Source organism: Mytilus galloprovincialis, chromosome 2 (assembly GCF_965363235.1).
Source record: "Mytilus galloprovincialis chromosome 2, xbMytGall1.hap1.1, whole genome shotgun sequence".
NCBI lineage: Eukaryota > Metazoa > Mollusca > Bivalvia > Mytilida > Mytilidae > Mytilus > Mytilus galloprovincialis.
The window spans coordinates 27,241,226-27,265,715 of record NC_134839.1 but is presented as its reverse complement, the minus strand read 5'-3'; the positions used below and the strand labels follow the sequence as shown (position 1 = coordinate 27,265,715).

The 24,490-nt window shown below is 31.8% G+C and overlaps 2 protein-coding genes across 2 annotated transcripts in view; one reads left to right on the top strand and one right to left on the bottom strand.

The window, feature by feature from the left end:
* LOC143063287 (uncharacterized) overlaps positions 1–4,375 on the top strand; it is a 61,144-nt gene extending 56,769 nt beyond the window's left edge. Inside the window, exons 20-22 of the mRNA XM_076235342.1 lie at positions 528–836; positions 1,357–1,516; positions 4,146–4,375. Of these exons, the coding sequence (XP_076091457.1) occupies positions 528–836; positions 1,357–1,516; positions 4,146–4,329 (653 nt within the window). The 3' untranslated portion in view covers positions 4,330–4,375. The remainder of the gene's footprint in view (positions 1–527; positions 837–1,356; positions 1,517–4,145) is intronic.
* A 310-nt stretch (positions 4,376–4,685) lies between these two features.
* Positions 4,686–18,952, bottom strand: LOC143063289 (neuropilin-1-like). Its single transcript, XM_076235346.1, has 8 exons — positions 18,798–18,952; positions 13,813–13,909; positions 12,217–12,338; positions 11,714–11,887; positions 11,201–11,291; positions 9,452–9,576; positions 8,702–9,061; positions 4,686–7,629 (listed from the first exon to the last, which is right to left on the bottom strand). The coding sequence occupies exons 1-8, from the start codon at positions 18,850–18,852 to the stop codon at positions 7,559–7,561; spliced, it is 1,095 nt and encodes a 364-aa protein (XP_076091461.1). The 5' UTR covers positions 18,853–18,952; the 3' UTR covers positions 4,686–7,558.
* Positions 18,953–24,490: the final 5,538 nt, after the last annotated feature.

The following is a 24,490-nucleotide window of genomic DNA, read 5'->3' as shown; positions in this document are numbered from 1 at the left end:
GGTAAAACAAGTTTTAAACTATCTTACTGTGATCAATATTGTCAAAACCTATTATTTGATGTTTACAAAAAAACAAATTTTAATCGCTCGCCTTTACTTTTCAAGCTTCGCCTAAAAAATTAGCAAATTATAATTTGTAAGTATTCAAATTTTCAAATCGCTCGCTTGCCCCAATTTTTGGAGTAAAAAAATCCGTAATACAAGAAATTACATTGGTTTGGCCTAAAGAATGACCAACACGAATCTACAAAATTGGTTATGAACTCAAACAGACGACACCAATACCAACAAATAGAAAGTCGGTAATTAAAGTACTGTAACATTACTAGATTTGTTTTGATAATATAATTATATTAACCGTGTGTGTTGCATTGTCGTTTGGTTTTTTGTTGCACTTTGGTGTTTCTATTGTTTCGTTGTTTTCCTCATATATTTGATTTAATTCCCTCAGTTTAAGTTTGTCACACGGGTTTGATTTCTCTCAATTGATTTATGACTTTCGAACATGTGTTTTTTTTAACATATAGAAACAACCACAACAACTTCTACCACAACTCAAAGCACAACTCCTACCACTGCTGTCACCACTCCTACCACGACAACTACAACCACTATTTCCACTCCAACTCCAACCACAACTCCTACTACAACTAAAACTCCTATCACAACTACTACCACCACAATCCATACCACAACTCCTACGACAACCCCTACCACCACAATTTCCACAACAACAACTCCCACCACGACCACTCCCACCACTTCCACCCTTACCACCACAACTCCTACCACAACTCCTACCACGATAATTTCTTCTACAACTACCACAGTGACAGGTAAGTGTTCTTAAACTTTCTTAATAATATTGGTTGAAGAATATTTGCTAAATCAATATGCATTTTGAATTCTACATATGCATAACCTTTATATACAAGTGTTATTTTTTTAAGACTATTGTATTATTTATAAAGTTTAAATCCTTTCATTGAGAGGGTTTAGCTAGTTATAAATCTCTGTTTCCTATACCAAGTCAGTATATGACAGTTGTTTTCCATTCATTTGATGTGTTTGAGCTTTTGATTCTAACATTTCATTGAAATTTACTTTGAGATCGATATTTTGTTATTTTACTTTTTAATGAAACATACCTGATCTTAACCCAAATAAAACATTTTGAATGTTGGTGGCATGTATATGTCTAGTAGACAAATGATACTTGTTATTCAAATCACCAAACAATTAATTTTTTGATTAATACTTTTGTTTAGTTAAAGTACATATTGTACATTTGTCCATAAAATTTTGTTTATTTGATAGCGATACTTAAATACTTGTTACAATATTTCATTAATTTAGGTACAAGGACTTGTCATATATGTGGAGACATGACTATCCAAGTTCCATGCAGCGGTATTGAAATTGGAAGAGATTTACCACAAACCTGTAAAACTGGAGAAGACTACTGCATGACAGATATCGTACAAGATGCCCAAGGCAATGTGGATGTTTTCAAAAGGTTTATTCTCATTATCTATAAATGATTATTTTGAAACGTTTCGCAAATTAGTTGTTCATATCAGGTACGGTTGGTACGTCACTCAATCGTTGGTGTTGTTTTGGTGCATTATCTAAAAAATGAAAACAATCAGTTTTAAATTGCATGCGTCCAAGGCGCTTTTCTGGTTTTGCCTATATCAGGAACATACAAAGCCGAATATTTGAAAGCCAAGGATGTATAAAAACCGAAACAGTTAAAGAGATATATGACAAAAAGGTACCTCGAAATAAACAAATTCATCTAGGGTTCATGTATGAAATTATTTCATTAATCATGAAAAAAAAAGAAAAAAAATTAAAAAATGGAATTGCATTTCAACTGAAAATTTATTTAATTACGGTTCACCTTTCCTTCAATCATTTGTCCTTTTTTGTTTCTTTGACACATATTAACGTGGCTGTTTTAAAGAAGAAATTCACAATAAGCATACAGACGAGCGGCAAGAAGGACAACGGAAACTTCTAATTTAGATTCTGCAGAGGTTAAGCCCTGAATAACTACAGACTACATTCTGTTCATACTTTGAACGACAACATTGATTTACATCTACCTGTGTGACGTCAAACGCGCGATTGTATGTCAGACTTTTTGTTAATCTAACCCTGTGTTTGTCGGGGTAAGGATTCGGTCCCAGTACTTAAAATCTTTCAATCCTTTATGGGTGAATTTTACATAAAATCGTATAATAAAAAAGCAATGAGTGAGGTTGTAAAATTTGATTTATGCTTTGTGTTCTTTTTTGTTATATTTGTTTGTATTAAAGTGATTGAGATGATAACACAAAGGTGACTGCTGTACCACTATTTTTGACATTTTAACCTATTGTGTCTGGGTTTTTTTGGTTCTCGCGTGGGATTTGATGAGACTGTCGTTTAGTGCGAGGTTTTGATAGCTATATTTCCGGAAATGCCTGTACCAAGTCAGAAATATGACAGTTGTTATCCATTCGTAAGATGTGTTTGAGCGTTTTATTTTGCCATTTGATTAGAGACTTTCTTTTTTGAATTTTTCTCGGAGTTCAGTATTTTTGTGATTCCACTTTTTGTTTATGATTCGATATGATTTTACTCAGCTCCTGCACAAGTAAATGAATCAAACAGTCTTACATGAATTATGTTAACTACATATATCTACTAATATAGATTTGCATTTCTATTTTTTTTTTTTTATTATTGTTGTAGTTTTTGTGATGTTTATATACATTCATAAAAAGGATAAAAGAATATTTTCCTTTCATAATTAAAATATGGAATAATCCAATTTATAATCTCTGAACGACTTTGTGAAACACACACATTTTACTGATTTTGTTTATATACAGTAACATGTCAAACTCGATAGTTCCTGTATGATTAACGTCAGTATGAACCAATCTAAAAGCAGTTTCTGGAAGCAAATTCAAAGGCAATTGTAACTAACTAATAGTTCGTGTTAAACCATCAAATGAAAGTTTTTTACGATCTTGACTGGCTATACATCCTTTGCACGGTCGTCATGTTAAACCGACGAATCAATCAACAAAGAGCCAATATTTCAAATGTAAAGACCTCATAAACAGTCTTTAAAAGGAACTTTTCATGTATATAGACGGCAAATGTATTACTATCATTTTATTGTAATAAATACCAAGTAGGTACGTTTTAAGCCTTGTTGCTTTAAGATGGTTCGCTACTCAATTTCAAAATAAAAGCTTTTCATGCCACTAGTATATATTGATAGGGGATGATTGAAGGAGCCCAAAGAGCAAACAAAAGTATAGGTCAATGATAAATTGAGAAAGGAATGGGGAATATGTCAAAGCGACAACAACCCGACCATAGAGCAGACAACAGCCGAAGGCCACCAATGGGTCTTCAATGTAGCGAGAAACTCCCGCACCCGTAGTCGTCCTTCAGCTGGTCCCTTAATAATATGCATACTAGTACAGTGATAATGGACGTCATACTAAACTCCGAATTATACAACAGAAACTAAAGTTAAAAATCATACAAGACTAACAAAGGCCAGAGGCTCCTGACAGGCGTAAAATTGCGGCGGGGTTAAACATGTTTATGATATCTCAACCTTTCCCCTATACCTCTAGCCAATGTAGAAAAGTAAACGCATAACAATACGCAAATTTAAATTCAGTTCAAGAGAAGTCCGAGTCCGATGTGCTTGTTTTCGAGATATCAACTATTGGAATTTATGCTGGAAAATGTTCTTTCTTGATTTTTCATATCTTTATCATTGACAAGTTAAAGTGCTCAAAACTATTAAAAAATATCAAGGAGTATATAAGACTTTTACAGATGGCTTATAATTATACATGTAAAAGTTTTATAAAAAGAAAAATGGGTTTCAGTAGGCAATTTTTTTTAAGCATTCAAAAGGATAAAACCAGAGGATTCCGAAAATCTGACAAAACTCCAAAACATGACCGATTTATATTTTTTTATTTTAACGCTACTTAATCAATACAGATTAATGCAAATGCATTTGTTTTTCGATTGAGTACATTAATATATCTGTCACTGGCAATTGTTTTCCGAGAAAAAATTATAAATTGTAGAGTTAAATGCATTTCATATAATATATTTCGTTTCAGATGCGTTGATTTAGCTACATGTGAAAACAAATGGAAAATAGAGTCAGCTGGTCTTAATTATTGTAAACCCTCTGGATTAGTTCAAAATCCGCATGCCTATTCTTGTCACTTCTGTTGTACCCAAGATAAATGCAACTCTATGCTAGTTCCGAATGCAACCACGTGGTATACTAAGACCAATTGAAATGGCATCAATTGTTATTTTATAGGCAATAAAAGTTTAAACGTAGTGTCCTTTGTTTATTTTCATCTGATCTCAATGATTAGTGTATATGTTTATAAATATTTCTACTTTTAAGTACATTACAGAACATAGATATTTATTTAATCATTTTTTAATGATAAATTTGTTTTAAGTATGCGTTCATTAAATAACATAAAGGGTCATTTCATCAAATACCATTTGAAAATAAGCAAACATCTTTGATATTAAATCCTGTTTTATTTATTAAAAGATGTAATAGGCTTTCGAGCTGGAATCAAAAACATTTCCAAATATGACATCCGTAATATTCTTCGAAAATAACTTCCAAGTAACCAATGCCAACAGTCATTATGTAACATTAGCCTCAATAGCAATGTATACCATAGCAACACATTTCATTTAATAAGCATTAACAGGGTTTTTTATTTTCCAGACCATCATTCTACACATAATTATGACTTGCAAAATATTGAAGTCATAAGTATCATGTACATGTTTAAATTGAATGGCTTATAACATTAAAGATGGTATGATGAACAGCCAGTCGAAACTGCAAAACTCCGTATAAAGTCGATCACACTGTTTAAGGGCATACGATATAGTTTTGATCCCGTATTTACATTTTAATAAAAATTTCCATATAGACTATTTTTTACCTGATTAAATCACATATGTAATAAAAAATATACTTTCATGTGCTATTTTTTTAGTAAAATGCGGTCGAAATTTTGTATATTTGCTCAAAATTCGGATTTGTGGACGTATTTTCCCTATGGAAGACATATTTTTTTTGTTTTAAAAGATAAACACAAATTGTTTTTTGTTAAATAATTTGTAATTAATGAATTTTATAAGTATCATAAAAATTTATACATTTTAATTCAGAAATAACTCCTATTCATCAAATATTCATGAATATAAAAATAAAGGCAACAGTAGTATACCGATGTTCAAACTCATAAATCCATGGACAAAAAACAAAATCGGGGTAACAAACTAAAACTGAGGGAAACGCATTAAATATAAGAGAACAACGACACAACACTACAATGTAACACACACAAAAACGGACCAAACAACAGACAAAATCCCACGAGAATAACAAATATAACATCAAAACCAAATACATGAATTTGGGATAGACAAGTACCGTGACACGTCTTATCGCAATGTGAATTCACACTCAAAAATAAGAGAAAACAAACGACGCACCGTTATAATGTAACACATACAGAAACGAACTATAATATAACAATGGCCATATTCCTGACTTGGTACAGGACATTTTTAAACAAAAAAATGGCGGGTTGAACCTGGTTTTGTGGCATGCCAAACCTCTCCTTTTATAGCCATGTGAAATAAAACATTAAGATGACAACTCAACACTACAGGACTACAATATAAATAAATTGGAGAATACAATTGACAAAGAAACACACGAACTTCAGCCAACAAAAGGCAACAAGTTGAAAATTTTAATACGCCAGAAGTGAATTTTATCCACACAAGATCTACTAGTGATGCCCAGTCACAAAGTTTGAAAGCCGAAACAAGCACAAAGTCGAACAGCATCGAGGACCAAAAGATCAAAAAAGTTGTGCCAAAAACGGCCATGATTTTCTGTTAGTTACATCCTTATCATTTAGAATAATTTATACTTTTGCAAGAAAACACATCATTTTTTGCTGTCTTTTTATTAAATTTTAAAAAAATTGCACTATTTACGTTTTCATGAAAATTGGCACACATAATCTTCTCGCGTATGCAAACCAAATGTCATTTTAAAAGATAGGGGTCCATGAACTTGCTTTCAAGTTAAATAAGTTTGAAGGATAAATATCAGTCGAAAACTGAATCTTTTCCCGATAAGTCATAGTTTGACGTCGCGAAAATAACAATTTACGTTAGCAACGTCATTACCTCCCCTGTAACTGTATCGTATGCCCTTAATATAAGATTATCACAGATAAAGGCAACAGTAGTAAACCGGTGTTTAAAAGTCATAAATCGATTGAGAGTAAAGAAATCAGGGTATGAAATTCAAACCGAGGGAAACACTCAACTAATAGTGGAATAGAATTACGGATTTGATTTTTGTAAGCTTACGCCCTTTTCTGAACAAAAGACTAATCACCAACGCTTGAAACAAATCATTAAAAAGGGCGAAGTTGAATAGTGTCAAGAACTCAAAATTGTGAAAGATGTTCCCAAAAACAGGTAACGTTAACGTTTTCCTGGGGCAGAAAGTCTTTGTGTTTTGAAAAATTTATAGTTTCATAAACAGTTATTTGATTATTTACTTGCTTTTTAATTTCATATATATATTTATTTAAATATTTTTATCAAGTTTTATCAAGTGATTAGACATCATGCAATAGCTGATAGGTAATTGAATTTAATTTAACAAAATATCTTCTCAAAATTCTATATCATCGTTCGTGTAATTTTTTTCTTACCCGGAAACTTTTGTAATTTAGAAATGTTTTTAATGAGAAAGAATAGACAAGACTGCTACCGGTATAAACAACACAAACGTTGGAATTTAAACAGCACAAAGAACACCACATATAGTGTAAGGAAGAGCAACACGGACCACTTTAAGTAAATAAACTAGGACATATAAAACATGTAAACTAACTTCAAAAACAACTGCCAAAACAGAAGGAAATGTCTTAGAACAGAAGAATACAATTATTTTGAAAAATAAGGTTCACGGCATAATAGAAACAAGAAAGAAAATATTTCATAGGTTTTGCTTCTGGCTATAATGAGATGAATGAAATTAACTACTAATAATTGGGTATTGCGAAAATGGCATATATATATATATACTAGTATATGAACAATGTTTGCATTTAGATACAATATTATCTCGAAATCATACAATAAATCGAAAAAAAAACAATCAAAAAGAAAGTAAAATAGTATATAATAATGATCATTATGTCATATATACAATATCAAACATTTACAATAGTTTATGATAATCATATAAATCAATGACTTAATTGATGAAACATATATGTTATATAACTTTTACAAAACAATAAACAGTTGCTCTTCTAAAACAACGGTTTTATGGACAAAGCATTTATGTTCCTTTCAGATTTTTTGTAGAAATCATTTGCTAGTGTAACATCTTGATCCTGCTGAGAAAGCAATGTTTTTTTTCATTTATCAATGATGTAGACTTTGGGGGCGAAACTTTTCAAAACATCCAGTAGTATAGTAAAGGTGAAATCCAATTATCCCAGAATCCTGTATTTGGCATCTGTGGAACTGAACAAAAATATATATGTGTTACTAAAGACTCGTGTACAACAAAATAAACTTTATCTGGTGTAATAGTTATATTTTTTTTAAACAACACCAAGTTTGATTGAACAAACCGAACAGACGAAGGACTGTAAGCAAAGCATTTCACATATACACCTAAATTAACGTCACACTTGTGCTTGATCTATTATATGTTTGTTTCCCAAGCGCAATAAAGTAGAATTATATTATGAAAAATGAGATCAACTCTTTTCAAATACACCTGTTACAAGTTTGCCAATATTTTGACAGACCCATTGAAATCCATTGATGGCCTTCAGCTGTTTTCTGCTCTTTGGTCGGGTTTTTGTCTCTTTGACACATTCCCCATTTCAATTGTCAATTTTATAAGATATTGTAAGTGGTTAGACTTAGTGTACTTTATTTAAAATGCACATTTTTGTCTTTAGTCTGTCAAAAAATAATGTTTTTAACTTTTAAGTTGGAACCATAACACAATCGGTTGTCATTTTTTTTGCTTTCTAAATGTAATTTCAAATTGTGGTTAATGTTGCGTTTTAAATTCTTGGTTACATTATCCTCACATGCGTTCTCATGTTGGAAAAAAATCGTATCTTAGACATTTTTTTTTCTTCTGAAGAATCAAATATGAACAGAGTTTTAAACGCTTCATCGAAATAGCAATGATTAAGAATTAATTCCTTCGTGTCATGCTATACTAGTATGCTGATTTAATCATGGGTAGGAATTACATTTGTCAATATTTTACACTGAGCGTACGATATTTATGCGCTTAACTGGATTTACCAAGAATTTGTATAATTGTTAACACTTAAAGAGCTATATCTATAACCTAGAATAGTTATATGATGTGGTCAACTTTGCCAGACACAGAGAGTTAAAACCGTCAAATACTTCCATTATAATATCTAAATATATAGAAGAAGATTTTAAGAAATTAATTTAATAAATGATATCACGACAAAACCAAAGTACAGACTAATGAACTGATTTTATTCCCAGGTGACTTGCAGTATTAACATTCCAAGCTTATCTTATAGAAAAAATGTCTTACTCATTGGCGTTGTTGTAACCGGGGCTGCTGTAGGGAATGTAGGAAATGGGTCCACAGAGAGTGTTGTAAGATATGGGTCCACTACGACGTTTGGATTGAATCCATAGTCATAATAGTAATAATCTGTAAGCGGCTTGTTTTCTGGCCACCAATAATCCCAGTATTGTGGTGGGATAGTTACTTGTGCTGTAGTGGCATCCGTTATGACATCAGTGGTGGTTGTTACAAGTACGGATTTATACCCAATCAGAAATCCAGCTCTTCTATTCTTTGAATCAGTTTTAAAGGTAATGCTTATAGATTCACCAACAATCTGTTTTCTGTTCCATTCTCTACGATCACATAATACTGTACTGGAATCTGAAAACAAAATAATAACAATTTGTGAACGATAAATTCCAAAATAGTTTGTTTGTGATATTTTAATTGGCTAAGAGGCTCTTTCCAGACGTTACAACGTTACTTACTTGATTATCAATATTTCTAAACACCAAACAATAACATAATTTTGTAGATTAATTTTGTAGATTATGTAGAAATTGTATAAAAGAAAATTAAAGATCTCTAAATATTCAGACAAAGGCATATATTTAGTATACTGGACTTTTAAGTCAAGAAAATCACTTAAAACCATTTTGCTTTACTTATGAATCATAGCAAATCTACGACTACTGTAGTAATAATTTATATTTGTACGACTATTCAAGTAAACATACAATGATGTTACGGTCATGCTCAGTAACAACTAACCATTTGTAGTTATATGTAACCGGTGATAAGAACAATTATCATTTTGGTCAACGTCCAGTAAATACACAACTAACAGTACAGAGTTTGTTCCGTTTACTGTTATATTCCAGCTACAATCATTATTCCTGTTGAAAATATAAGATTTATAAAGATGATTAGATTCGAAATTCGTAAATTGATATCACGTATTTGAAATGTTTAACCCTTGATCATTAGTTAGCTAATGTTCTTATGGCATATGTTATTTACATGTCCATGTGAGTGGTGGTGGTTATTTTAAACAACAAGTTATCGACTTACCATTAGTCGCGTCACTGTTTGTGATATTGTGTGGTGTCTATCGTCGATAGGATATGTGTGTTGTTGTTCTGCGGTTTCCATGTTGTGTCGATCATGACGTTTATATTATTTGTTTGTGTATTTATCTGTGGTTAATGTTTTTGCGTATATGTGTACTTTTTTCTGTGACAAAGTGTTGTAAATTAAGCCATATTTTCTAACATTGCCATGAAGAGATTTGGTTAGCCATTTAACCAGGTTTAACCCAACATTTTTTTCTTCAAATGTTCTGTCAGAAATATGGCCGATGTTATCAAACAGTTCGTTTCTATGTGTGTTAGTGTTTGTTTTTGTTGCACTTCAATGTTCCTGTTGTTCCCTTGTTTTCTTCTTGTAATTGATGTGTTTCCCTCGGTTTTTTTTTTTCTCAATCGATTTATGACTTTTGAACACCGGTATACTACTGTTGCCTTTCGTAAATTAAACTGATACCCGTACAATGGACCAAATTCACATTACGTTGCATGATGAAAATGGCACTTTTGCTATCTAGTTTAAAAGATAGAGAGATACAAATAGTCCTCAAACACTACACTACAATATAAAGGCACTTAGCAAATTTTAAAACAAATATAAAAAAAAGTATTGAACGCATTTGCTCCAAAAGGGTAGTTATAAATTCCACGACCAACATTGATACTCGTCTTGTTCAAAAAGTTCATTGGTCCGGTGATAAATCGTTAATTTTTGTCCAATATAAGTGTAGTTATATATTTCCTCTATCTTATGCCGGATTTGTTTTCTCTCAATCGATTTAGGACTTTCAAACAGCGGTATACTACTGTTGTATTTATTTATGCTCAGTTATCGACGTACGTGTACATACAATATACTTACATTGCTGAAAATATAAAATTTATTTGTATGGGCTTTAGAAACAGAACAAAAAGCGAGGCTCGCCGAGATGTTCTCCTGTTTGGTAGCGTGTATAAATAAATTTCCAAAAATAGACATATGATGTTTTATTCAACAAGAAATAGTCATATAACCGTTTGCTCAACATGATATTTGAGAAATCGTAGACTTTATTTGTACAAGTAAAGAAAAACTTCATGTGTTACGACTGATTGCAGGGTAAAAGTAAAGAGTTTAATTACAAATTCTAAGGAAAATAATCTACTTAATCTTTGGCCCAAAAACTTACCACTAAATACAAGTTGTTTCCTCATAGCTATTTAAAGATCAATTCATAACTTGAATGAGGCCAAGAAACCTAGATTTTTTCTACAGCTTATGGTCATCTTTGACAAAGATATTCCGTAAAACTCAACAAAGTGACGTTGATGAAAAAAATGCCGAAGCTAAATAAATGCTTACGTTTTATATGTATATCCAAAAGACGGTTATGTATTAAGTGTGTGTAAAGATTTTTTTTTTGCTAGGGAATAAATTAACAGATAAGTAACCTACAACGGATAGTCATCAGGAAATCTTGGACTGGTAATAAATTTCTCGGTTTCCTCAGCTAACAACTTCTGTGTTCTTTGGCAACCGGTGCCAGCTAATTTAATAAAATAAATGATTGGTTAAATACTAAATCACATACATGATATTCTTATAAGTTTAGAAGATTATTTTGTCAACCGCAGCATGGCATTAAAGTATCATTCTATTATAAATAATCACGTTATCTATTGAGAAAATGGTGACAATTATATATCTAAAAGTTCCTTAATCAGTATATGATATCACATTATATAAGCCATAAGGACTCTTAACTCATTTGCCTACCATGTTTATAAAGACATTGGTATATATTTGAGTATCTGATTCTCGTACAGGAATGTTCAAATTCATATGGTAATACCTTCACAAATTACTAAAGTCAATTCGACATTTCGACTTTCAAAAATTATCTTTTTCGTTATTTTAATGAAAGCTGTCACATGAATCTGGTTCAACGTAAACATTAACACCACTTACATGAATCGTATGCTGAGAGAAACTTTATCATGAATCCAATCCCTGGGTCTGTTTCAAAGTCCCCTGACTTAAATTCTACATATACCGCTCCAGTAATCAATATTGGTTTAGTTGTATTGATGTCGGTTTTGCAATCAAATTCATCAAACATTGTTAAACCAGACGAACTTTCACCTTAAAAAGAAGAAATGTACCATGAAATATTAATTGTATATGAATATCGATAACATCTTATTTTGTACCCATGATTACATTCAATAAAAGAAAATTATTTCGTTACAGCAACATAATTTACTTTGTCTTAACATATGGTTTAGAATCTTTATGTAAAAATTTCCTGATAACCGTAAAAAAAATATGCCTTAAAATGTTATTGAAATAACTACTTTCTAGGGCTTCATTAAAGTTATAATACAACAAATGGAAGTTTTTAACGACCTTGACTGGCTATACAGCCCTTGCACGGTCGGCTAAAAAAAAAGTTATAATGATAAAACGTATACCTATATATACTCTCAAATAGTCACGTGGGCACTTCATTTGCCATATATCTATCTGTAATAGTATTGTCATGTCAGCTAGTGTGTCTGCTACAGTTTTGATAATCCACGAACATGTAGTGTTCCTACAAAATACACCATTTTGCTAGTACATCTTGTGCACATCAAAAATATTACTCCTAGATGCAGTTAATAACTAGCGAATGAGAATATTATGTAATATGAGTATCTTGATTTTAAAATACGGTGGGAAATTTCACGCAAATTTTTAACCTCAAACGAAATAATACTTAAAACTCACGTGAACTGATTTCACACGAGTTTCACAAGAATCTAATGTGAAACTCACGCAAAATTCATGTGAATTTCTAAATATAGTTATTCAAATAACATCTAAATTTTCGAATAAAAACATAAATAGTACCAATGCATCTTCTTGCAAACTTTATGTGAGATTGAGTGAAAATTTTCAAAATGGATTCATGTGAAAATCAATTCACGTGAAATTCATGAGTAATTTTCACACGAGTTTCACGTATACGATCGTTTAATTAAACGATTTCATGCGAGATTCATGTAAAATTCACGTGAGTAAAATTTGCCGGTGTAGATAAAATGACATGATTTACTTTTTATAAATTGTTACTTGGATGGAGAGTTGTCTCGTTGGCACTCATACCACCTATATCTATATAATTCATAGTGTAGTTTAAATATCGATTGACTTTGTCCGAACGATACAAATGTATGTGTCGATTGTTTCTCGATAATGTGTAAGTGCTTCGAATGTTTCCACGATAAAAATGTAAGAATTTCTATTATTGCATAGCAATAAAATATTTCCCACAGAAAGTCATCAAAAGTTAGCGTGCAAAAAATTCCAATATTGCACTAGTGCAATAAATCTTCAAAATTCATGATGTCATCAACGACAAAATCTTAGTTTAAACCAATGTTTATGCTATACAATAAAACGGTTAGTGCATAAATATTGGCAAATATTTTCTCTCGTAGAACATATATTGCACTCGCAAGCTCGTGCAATATAAAATTCTACTCGGGACAATATTCCCCAATATTCATGCAATAACCCCATATTGTTTCGACGATGAGTTTCGATTGTTTCCACGATATGAATGTACAATACATGATAGAGTTTCGATCGTTTCTATAATTGATTGATTGATTGATGTTTGCTTTACGCCACCTTAGCGCAAAAAAAAATATATCACGGAGATGATTCCCACGATAAGAATATAAGAGTTTCGATTGTATGCGGGATAAGTATGGGATAGCATCTATTGTTTCAAAGAACACTGTGTAAATGTTTCAAATGTTCCCAAGATTAGAATGTACGCTTCCGGCTGAGGAATTGTATCGCTGCATTGAAGACCCATTCGTGGCCTTTGGCTAGTTTCTGCTCTTTGGTGGGGTTGCTATCTTTGACACATTCCCCATTTCCATTCTCAATTTTACATATATGTTCACATAACCGACAGACAAACATTAATAATTATAATCTGAAAAAAATGATTAGGGGTCAAAATCAAAATGTAATGAAAAGAAAATCTTTTGTAAAACTTTTACATTAGTACTCACGCTTCATATGAACCATTGTAAAAGCCTGGCGACGTTATGATAGTTGGCTGGAATGATTTAAGTGTTACTGGAAGTCTGTCTCCGCATTGACAATGACCTGTATCATGAAAGATAATAATGTTATTAGTATCGGATAATATAAATGGATATTGAAAAAGTGAAATATTTGAAAATGATGTTACCTTTACTTCAAAGTAAAAGCCATGAATAGTTTTTGTCTTTTGTCATTTCGTGGATGTGTTTGGGTTTTTTTCTTTAATTAATATGGTTCATAATACTTATGATGCGAAATTACACTAGGAATATATCAATGATGATAATAGATTGCATGATGTTTATCGGCCGAGAATTTTATCTCAAAGATGATGCTGAACGTCACATGAGTACCGTCTGTACTTCAATTAAGAAAGTAAATACTTATGATGCGAAATTACACTAGGAATATATCAATGATGATAATAGATTGCATGATGTTTATCGTCCGAGAATTTTATATCAAAGATGATGCTGAACGTCACATGAGTACCGTCTGTACTTCAATTAAGACAGTAAATTGGTTTATAACATCAGGAAAATATCATAGCAACCTTCATAAATATGTATTTCTTCTTCTAAAGAATGAGGTTAAAACATTTAAATACCAAAACAGATTTATTTTATCTTTGTTCTCAATGTCGATTTATTTCAAACTACAAAACAGTGATGGTGGTCTCATTTACAAAAGCCACACGAGGGATTTCACTTATATAACGAAACGCTTCCCATTGAGGGGAATTTGACTTCAGTCGGGTTTTTGCTGGGTTCGTGTTACTATTTTCTTATTTTTTTTGTTATGAAAATGGGGTGGGTTTTTTTCGTTTGCCTTTCTTTGTCGATGGTTGTGGACTTTTTTTTCGACATGAGATTGATGATTGTGATAGACCCTTGATATAATCTTATTATTTTATTTTTTTTAAATGGCAGTATTTTTAAGTTTATATTGGCAATATTAAAATTGTGTTGAAACTATGAGTCGTCTTATAGTTATACATGGCTTTAATGTATGGAAAACTTATGGAGAGGCATTAAAATGAAACTCTTCAATCGAACACGCTTTTTTCCATGGTGTTACAATTATATTAAGGTTGTCTTATAAGAATGCCCATCGGGTATCTGTAGCCTCTCTTTGACAATCATCTATGTACAATTTTCTTCTTAATTCGAAATCGACACTTACAACAAAATTTGCTCAAAATCACACATATTCACTCTATATAAAACTGTATATGTGAAACTTTATGGTACTAAAATATGTCCGAACCTTCACATTAAAGTGAAAATGACATGTAATATGACTACTTTCTTTCGCTATTTGACAATATAGGTCATGAAGAAATCTATTATTGTGTGTCATGTAATAAAATGTTAGGTCAATCTTGGTATAACTAGGGTTTAAAACGCTATAGTACTGTTCATTTATCATTGTAATTCTCATAAACACTTCTTTGACATAAAATATCAAGAAAATATGATTTAATTACTTTCGTTTCAGCAATTGAAGGAACAAAACGATAAACCTTTGATCTGAATTAACATATATTTTACATGGAGTGGACCCTCGATGAAGCTTTACAATTTATCATAATTTGGAAAATCATATCTTTATTAATTATGTTGTTCGCTTGCAGTTTTTGTATATTCCAGACCAGATAAAACTGGTTTTAAGTTATAAAGATATTCTAGAAATTCTTATTTTTATATTTTGATTAATTTTAGAAAAACCATGAAGGGCCACGTATCATAATATTTATGCAGTTTACCTGGAGCCCAAATTCTGAACCAATGATTTATCAGTAGTTCAATCCAAAAGGAGCTTAATTCCCAAAAGAAACAGGCAAATAATAACCACAGCCACCAAAGGCAAGAAAATATATTTTTTTTTAAATACCATTTCTACCGTTTTACGCCAAATTCATCTCATAACCTGATAGAGTATCACTTAGTTTGACAATGATCATTCATATTATTAAATTTTTCAACAGATGTGATGCGCTTTTCTATAATAACCTTCACCTGGAACACTCGGACCCCCCCCCCCCCAAAAAAAAAAACCAAAAAAAAAACAAGTATATGAGAACATCACGAGAGGATTTTTTTTAACCATAAGGAACATAGAAAGAAGCGACAAATCCTCCTTAGGCAAACTTTTCATCGGGTAGTTAGAACCTTAGTATATAAAAAAATATCAGCAAATAATTCATGAAATATATCATAATTAATGTCATAATTAATGATAGGAGCCATATTTGAAAATCCTATATAAAACCTTGTTATTTGTCCATAGTTTTTGAAAGAAAAAGGTTGCCAAATGTATAAAAAGTATAGAGAAAAATCATTTCCCAACAGGTCTTCAATGTAGCGAGAAATTCCCGCACCCGGAGGCGTCCTTCAGCTGGCCCCTAAACAAATATATACTAGTCCAGTGATAATGAACGCCATACTAATTTCCAAATTGTACACAAGAAACTAAAATTAAAATAATACAAGACTAACAAAGGCCAGAGGCTCCTGACTTGGGACAGGCGCAAAAATGCGGCGGGGTTAAACATGTTTGTGAGATCTCAACCCTCCCCCTATACCTCTAACCAATGTAGAAAAGTAAACGCATAACAATACGCACATTAAAATTCAGTTCAAGAGAAGTCCGAGTCTGATGTCAGAAGATGTAACCAAAGAAAATAAACAAAATGACAATAATACATAAATAACAACAGACTACTAGCAGTTAACTGACATGCCAGCTCCAGACCTCAATTAAACTGACTGAAAGATTATGATTTCATCATATGAACATCAGGCACAATCCTTCCCGTTAGGGGTTTAGTATCATACCATCATAACATATATGAGAAGAACATAACCCGTGTCATGCCAACAACTGTTTTTAGAATAAATGTGTTTAGTTCCGATGCAAAGACCTTATCAGTGACTCAATATTAACGCCAAAATATGCAATCTTTTATGACTTGACAACAGTATCGTAATTATATCCCTTCTTAATAAGTCTATTCAAAGGTTTTGTAAGTTTCTGAGGTGAATACTGACACCTTTGTGCTTTATAAAGAATATTTCCATAAAAAATTGGTTGTGAAATACCTGAACGTATTAGAAGTCTGCATGTTGAGCTATATTTACGAATGATGTCTTTATACCGATGATAAAATTTAGTAAATGTTTTGACTAGTTTGTGATATCGAAAACCCTGGTGTAATAATTTTTCAGTAATACATAAATTTCTCTCGTTAAAATCTAAAACATTGTTACATACACGAGCGAATCGTACAAGTTGAGATATATAAACACCGTAAGATGGTGACAAGGGATTGTCACCATCTAAAAACGGATAATTAACAATAGGAAATGAAAAATCATCCCTTTTATCATAAATTTTAGTATTCAGCTTTCCATTAGTGATATTGATATCAAGATCGAGAAAAGGGCAGTGGTTATTGTTAGTATTAGCTTTATTTAAAGTAAGTTCAACAGGATAAATTTCATTAATATATATACTGAAGTCGTCATTATTGAGAGCCAAAATATCATCCAAATATCTAAAAGTATTATTAAATTTGTTTATCAGATGTTGTTTCGATGGGTCTTTGCTTATTTTTGTCATAAATTGTAACTCATAACAATACAAAAACAGGTCCGCAATAAGTGGTGCACAGTTAGTCCCCATTGGAATTCCGATAATCTGACGATATACGGAATCCCCAAAGCGAACAAAAATGTTATCTAGTAAAAATTCAAGGGCATATATAGTATCAAAGCATGTCCAATTAACATAGTTTTTTTGTTTATTGCTACTAAAAAATGACCTAAAAGAGTTTGAACATATATATTCCCATTCTGATTTTTTTAATGCCCATTTAATTAGGTGTGTGAATTTTTTCTTAATGAGAATGTGAGGCAATGTGGTATACAGGGTAGAAAAATCAAAACTTTGAACAGATTCAAAATCACCAATATAAGCATGCAATTTATCAAGTACTTCCAACGAGTTCTTGACACTCCAAAAGTAATTTATTCCACTATTTTCGAAGGCCTCATTTGAACAATTTATTATCAGGTTTTTAATTGTACCTAGTGTGCTGGTAAGAAGAATAGACAATTTAGTAGTTGAACAATGGCTTGAAGACGAAATAAATCTATATTTGTAAGGGGTTTTGTGTAGCTTCGGAAGCCAATACATAGTTGGGACTTTCATTGTATTTGGCTCTGCTTGTAAAGCGGTGGCTAAAACTTTATGTTTGTTACAGATTTCGTTTTCTGAAAATGGAGTCAGTTGGTATGTTGGTGAATTGGTGATTTCCTTTTTCAGAACCTCAATGTAAAATTTACGTCAAACAATAATAATATTATTAGCAGTTTTATCGGCCGGGACAAAAACAAATTCCTTTAGTTCTTTTAGTTTATTTTTGATACGAGAAATAGGTTTATTGTGGTTATTGTTAATAGTAAAATGTTCTTTAAAATGTTGAATACGTATATCAACTATCTTCATTACTGACAAACCTATATTAAGGTGGTACCCAACACTTTCACTAAAATTAAATTTGGCTCGTTTAATTTTCATAAAATTTTGTCAAAGTATTTACCTGAGACTTCAATAAAAATATAAAAATTTTAAAAATTTTGCACCAACGTTGTGTCAGAAAAAATACACTGGTTATATAGTAATTAAAACGTTTAGCTGACTTTACAGAGTTATCTCCCTGTACTGTTAGGTACCACCTTAATAAGATTTTATCCACTACTAATTGGTAGTTCAAGCCAATTCCAACATGATTGTTTTTTTCCTACACCAAAATTTCAATCAGTACATAACCAATGGGTTTGTGTCTGTTATAGTCGGGAATAACGACAACAATACTAGAAACCCCATTAAAAACAAAGACCTATATTTTAGTCTTTTGAGTAATTTTGAAATGAATAATTCAACTTACCTTTCTTTACAAATATTCCTAAAAACAAACCGAAAATAAGTGATACTGTAGGCATGATGTTAACACGTACTGATGGTTGAACTGGCAGAATCCCAGGTAAGATTAGATTCAGTGTCCGTTAGTTTTGTGTGTGTAGGTAAATTATTTTTGGTTAATATCGGTTATGACAGGTTATTTATTGTACATGTTCGGTATTTGTGTCACTTATATGTATATCATATTTATTGAGATCGTTGTGTCCTGTTATAAATAATTTGGTTACTTTTTATCAGATTTTTTTTTTTTTTTGTGGCAAAAACTTATGCGGCTTTTTTCGGTGTTGATCTCGGTGGTGTGAACAATTATTAATTGTGATTATGCTTCGTAGGGTAGGACGATAAATCAACAATTTTAATCATATGCTTCATAGTTTTGTTCATGAAAGATTTAAACCATTAAAAAACCTACTGTTTTCATTGAAACAGCCCTGTCAATAATCTATCTTGTCTTTTGAATTTGCTCACTTGCTTGCTTGCTTCTTTAGTTGGTTGATTAATTGATTGATTAATTGATTGCTTGCTCACTTGCTTGATGTTTTCCTTGCTGTCTTGCTTGATTGCTTACTTGCTCGGCTGCTCGCTTGCTTGCTTGTTTGATTTCTTGCTTGCCTGCTTGATTGCTTGATTTCTTGCTTGCTTTCTTTCTTCCTTGATTGATTGATTGATTGATTGATTGATTGATTGACTGAAAAGTAACTATAAGAATTGAATGCTTCTGTTTGCAATTTTATACGGTTGTACAAACGTTGATCGTGCTTAATGTTTTAACACACTTATTAATTACAAAAAGATGAATTCACTTCTAAATAAATATAAACAAAGTATTGCTTCCGAAGATGAATTAGCATTATTTGTCCGAAGCATCATGAAAAAACAAAACCATATCTAATAAGGCACGCTTTTGTTAATAATTATGCTTTTTCTCGGTCTTAAAAGGTGTTATTCTAAATTTTAATATCTAAAACATGAAATGCATTATATCGGGTGGTGAATTGTATATTCTTTGTTCAAAGCGTAATGACAGAATCCCTTCTGGATTCAACAGCGACATTCTTTCTGTTCGAAATTCTCTGGCCAAGTTAAAACTCCTATGTTTTTTTCAGTCCATAAAAGGTGTTACTCAAACATGTTATTGTATCATGCTACTGACAGTTGATAAATTTGTATTTTTATTTATTATTAATTATTAGAAAACTTATGATCTAAACAGGATATTTTCCAAGTGATTAAATGTGTGATACTTAATATTATAACCTTTAGTCCACGAACCTATTACACGACTTCTCTACATAATGATCTTAATGTTGTTTATCTGACACACAACAACGTTAGATATAATACATTTTACATGTTCCTAGGTCTTGTTCTCAATTATTTTTCAATCAAAGTAAATCCTAAGAATTTTGTTTACAAGATCCTGGTAAACATCATCTTTCACTTGTAATAAAATACTGTCAAGTCATTAATTCTTGTTTTTTGACATGCAAATTAAGTCATGATCTTATTTATTAAGTAAATTCTAGCTAATTTTGTGATGTGTAATATGATTATCTAGTTTAAAAGAGATACCACTGTGCTTATCCGGAATGGTTCACTCTTAATTTCACAATCCTAATTGGTCATTTTTTTTTCGAAGGTACTTGGGAGAACGAAACCACGTCTGACAATAAGCAAGATTTTGACAGCCAAATGAACAATTCAGTTAAATGTACAAGTTTACTTAATCATTGAAAAATCTAGTATCTATGTATAAGGCATACTAGTATATAAAAGGGTTGATTTGACTATGAAAACTTATCAGTATTATAAGGACAATTTAAAATTTAAATTTAGTAACAGAGAGAAGATGCTAGAAACGGGAAAATCCGACGTCACTAGTTTAAGAAAAGCGGTCAACACTGACACACAAGCACCCAATAATTCAAAAACAAAAGTCATCAATGAAAATGATTTCAAAAGAAAACTCACCAAACAACCTTATCTCTTTGCTGAAGAGACATACTTTATTTTTGAGGATGTTGTTTCATTAACCTAATTTAAGGTCTCGTGAACAATCACCCCATAGCTTCCGCGAACATAATAAGGAGCGATAATCTTATGTGCATGTAAATAAAATTAGGCATGAAAGTATACGTACTTTTATTTGGTATCATTCAAACATATCAGTGAAGTAACGGTAGTTTATAAAAGTATTCAGTCCCAGCTATAGAAAATGTTGCATCAAGAAAAAGTAGAATCCTTCAATTTCTCAAATTTAGAACATATTGTTTAATTGCCTATTTATTATCTTTGCTGATTTTATGAAATTTCAAAGCAATCGCGGAGTATTTGCAAATAAAGTGTTTTTTTTAAAACAACACAATTACAGCTGTTTTACTGAAACCTCAGTATGATGCTAGCAATAGGACAGCAAGTCAGTACTCGTCTGGCATGTATACGTAGACAATTTTTGTGTTTTGTATTTACGGGACACACAAATAGCCAGTAGAAAAAAAATCAAAATAGTAGTGCTGATTCATCAAGGATTATTGCTCGGTTTGCAAACTTCACCGTCCAATCTACTTGCAGTCATGAAATCTCGTGAAGAAATAAAAGAAAATGTTTATTTCAGCCAGTTGATCATTTGTAGATTTATATCTGTGTCATGTGTTTGGGTTTTTTATTGTGTGTTTTTTTTTTTTTTTTTTTTTTTTTTTTTTTGTTGTTTTTTTTTTAATCTAAATTCTATCTTAGAAAAGTTGTTATAAAGTTTCAGTTTCTCCCTAAGTGTTATCAACCAAATTTTCACGCTGTGTTGAAGGCCCATTGGTAGCCGTCGGCTGTTTTCTGCTCTTTGGTCGGGTTGTTGTCTCTTTGACACATTCCCCATTTCCATTCTCAATTTTATTGTTAAATATTTCTATTTTTTCGCACTTTCAAGGAAACTATTAGTCCTGGTAAACTTACAGGATGAATAAAGAATTACAAGTTTGACTGGCGTTAATGCATGATTAATGGCTTAACCAGCTGCGCCATCCAGACGTGATACATCAAATATGTTGAGGGATAAACAATAAAAATCAACCGACGGGATGAATCGGACACAGACTGACATTTAGGACAAAAATCTTACAGACTGACCTCATAAGGTAGCAGTTAATTAAATAGGTTTCGGAATTTTCTAACATCAGTAAAACACACACACAAAAGTGGTGTGAAAATGTCATTTTTTTCTCAGTGAAAGGTAAAATAATAAGAAAAAAATTACGCGAATGTTGAAGTTAACGAGTATTTGTGAATGAAATGTAGTTAATGTCAATTAATGTTCTTTATGAACATGATGAAACAAGAAACCATTTACTGGGTTACACCAATTAAAAATTGTTAAATGTGTTACTGTTTGCTATGCCGATAACTGTAAACTGTAAACTGTTATTTCTTTAGAACAATAAATTGCAATTAAATAAAATACCACATGCGTTTCAAACCTAAAAAACATTTATTTTTACAGTATAAAACCTGGGACTATTATACTAACTATACTACTATTTAATAGTATATTTGTCCAAAATAAAACGTTGACTTGATTAGTTTGAGACAAATCATATAAAAACAAAAACAAAATATATAAATTTCTGCCATGTAAAATAAGGAGATGCACTCTTAATTAATACGTCTTTGATGTGTTTTGTCATTTGATTTTGCCATTTGATTAGGGCCTCTCCGATTTGATTTTCCTCTGAGTTCAGTATTTTTGTGATTTTACTTTTTTCTTACTCAAAATAAAAACAAACTAATGTTTATGGGGTCTTTAAGGATGTACTTAGGTGATCTAAGGTAAAATTAAATAAATCAAGAGTTCAAAATTGATAGTTTAAGCTGGAAGAGTATTAGTTAAGGATCAAAATAAGCTAAAAATATTGATAGGTCATGGAGCTCCTTTTCGAGATATTTGATTTATAAAATATGGCGGGAAAAGGCTGACAAGGACTTTTACCCTATATTTTCATTGTTAAATCTTCTCTTGAACTGAATTTTAATGTGCATATTGTTATGCATTTACTTTTCTACATTGGCTAGAGGTATAGGGGAGGGTTGAGATCTCATAAACATGTTTAACTCCGCCGCATTGTTGTGCCTGTCCTAAGTTAGGAGCCTCTGGCCTTTGCTCGTCATGTATTATTCTTAATTTTAGTTTCTTGTGTATAATTTGGAGCTGAGTATGGCGTTCATTATCACTGAACTACTAGTATATATATTTATTTAGGGGCCAGCTGAAGGACGCCTCCGGGTGCGGGAATTTCTCGCTGCATTGAAGACCTATTGGTGACCTTCTGCTGTTGTCTGTTCTATGGTCGGGTTGTTGAGTCCGAATATTTGACACTAATTCCAGAACCTCACCTAAGTACTGATTTTTAATTCAGTTTGACACCTCCCGAAAATAGTTTTTTTTTTTATAGATGATGTCTTGTCACATATCCCTTCCGAGTCAAATTAAGGCTGTGACTATTAGTATAATAGTCCCAGATTAAGGATACTACCGAAACTAAAAGGTCCGTTTCATATTTTGATTTATTTTCTCGGTATTGACACATATGGAAGACCGTCTCAACTAAAACCGATAAAAAAATAATGATTTCAACTTGTAAAATTGTAAACGTTTCTCAATTTCTCAATAGAAACACATTCTGTCATGTCGTTTGGCGTTTCCATATCGCAATTATATGTTAGGCTCTGGCCTGTCCATGTCATACAGTCTTCAACAAAAAGGGTGTGCTCGGGTCATAAAAACTATTAACTGATTCGCTGTGTCTGGTTCTCAATTCAATTGCGTTTGGAATGGCTTAAACTGAATCAGACAATTAGAAAAGTCGTCTAGTCGGTAAATTCATTAAGTGTGTCATATGTGTCAGACATCTTTCTGATTGTTGCATATAAATGCATAACAAGAGACACTTGCCCTGTCGAAGCACGTCTTGTTACTTTTACAGTTAAATCAATAGAAGTGTGTCTATAAGATATATAGGACATTTTTTTCTGAGACAAGTGCCTCTGCGTGTCACCCATACATATAGTCTTATCATAAATGTTCCATTTGATTATATTTAAACAACTACCTGTATCTTCAAGCGGTTGTTATTATTACATGCTGTATTACACAGCAGATTCTCATTAAGAGTATTAAAAAAATGTGGTTTATAAAACCAAGGCCATCTACGTCTTTGGGGGAATCAAAGAGCAGAATGCTCTGAGGGATACGATTCCCATTGTTTTTATTGACACATGTATACGTGTAGCTAGATAATATTATTTTCAAAACTAATTCAACTGCACATGTAAAATGTAATTTACGTAATATGAATAGTTACAAAATAGCCAATCCCGGATAAAAGGGTATGAACAATGTACTTAGGCCTATTGTGTTTTATTTTTGTACAATAAATTCCAAGTTGACTTTCCACAGCAGTCATTGAGACTCAGAGTGAGAGAAGATATTTCACTTCGTATCTTAATTATTAGTCCAAATAATTATGACGTCTGGCAGGGCTATTTTAATTTTTTTCTGGGACGTCTTCCTACGACTTCGTAGAGAACCTGAGATCACTTCCAGTCTCTGGCAGTGATTTGTGTTGCTTAGTCTTAAGTTTCTAGGTTGTGTCTTGTGAACTATTATTT

Bases quoted from the DNA above. Each gene is read 5' to 3' on its own strand.
- LOC143063289 (XM_076235346.1), bottom strand. From the start codon at position 18,852: ATGCCTACAGTATCACTTATTTTCGGTTTGTTTTTAGGAATATTTGTA. The intron at 12,339-13,812 runs GTGAGTACTAAT...TGTATTTTGTAG, and splicing joins TACAATGGTTCATATGAAGC to GAACACTACATGTTCGTGGA. The intron at 9,062-9,451 runs GTTAGTTGTTAC...TTTTGTTTTCAG, and splicing joins GTTACATATAACTACAAATG to ATTCCAGTACAGTATTATGT.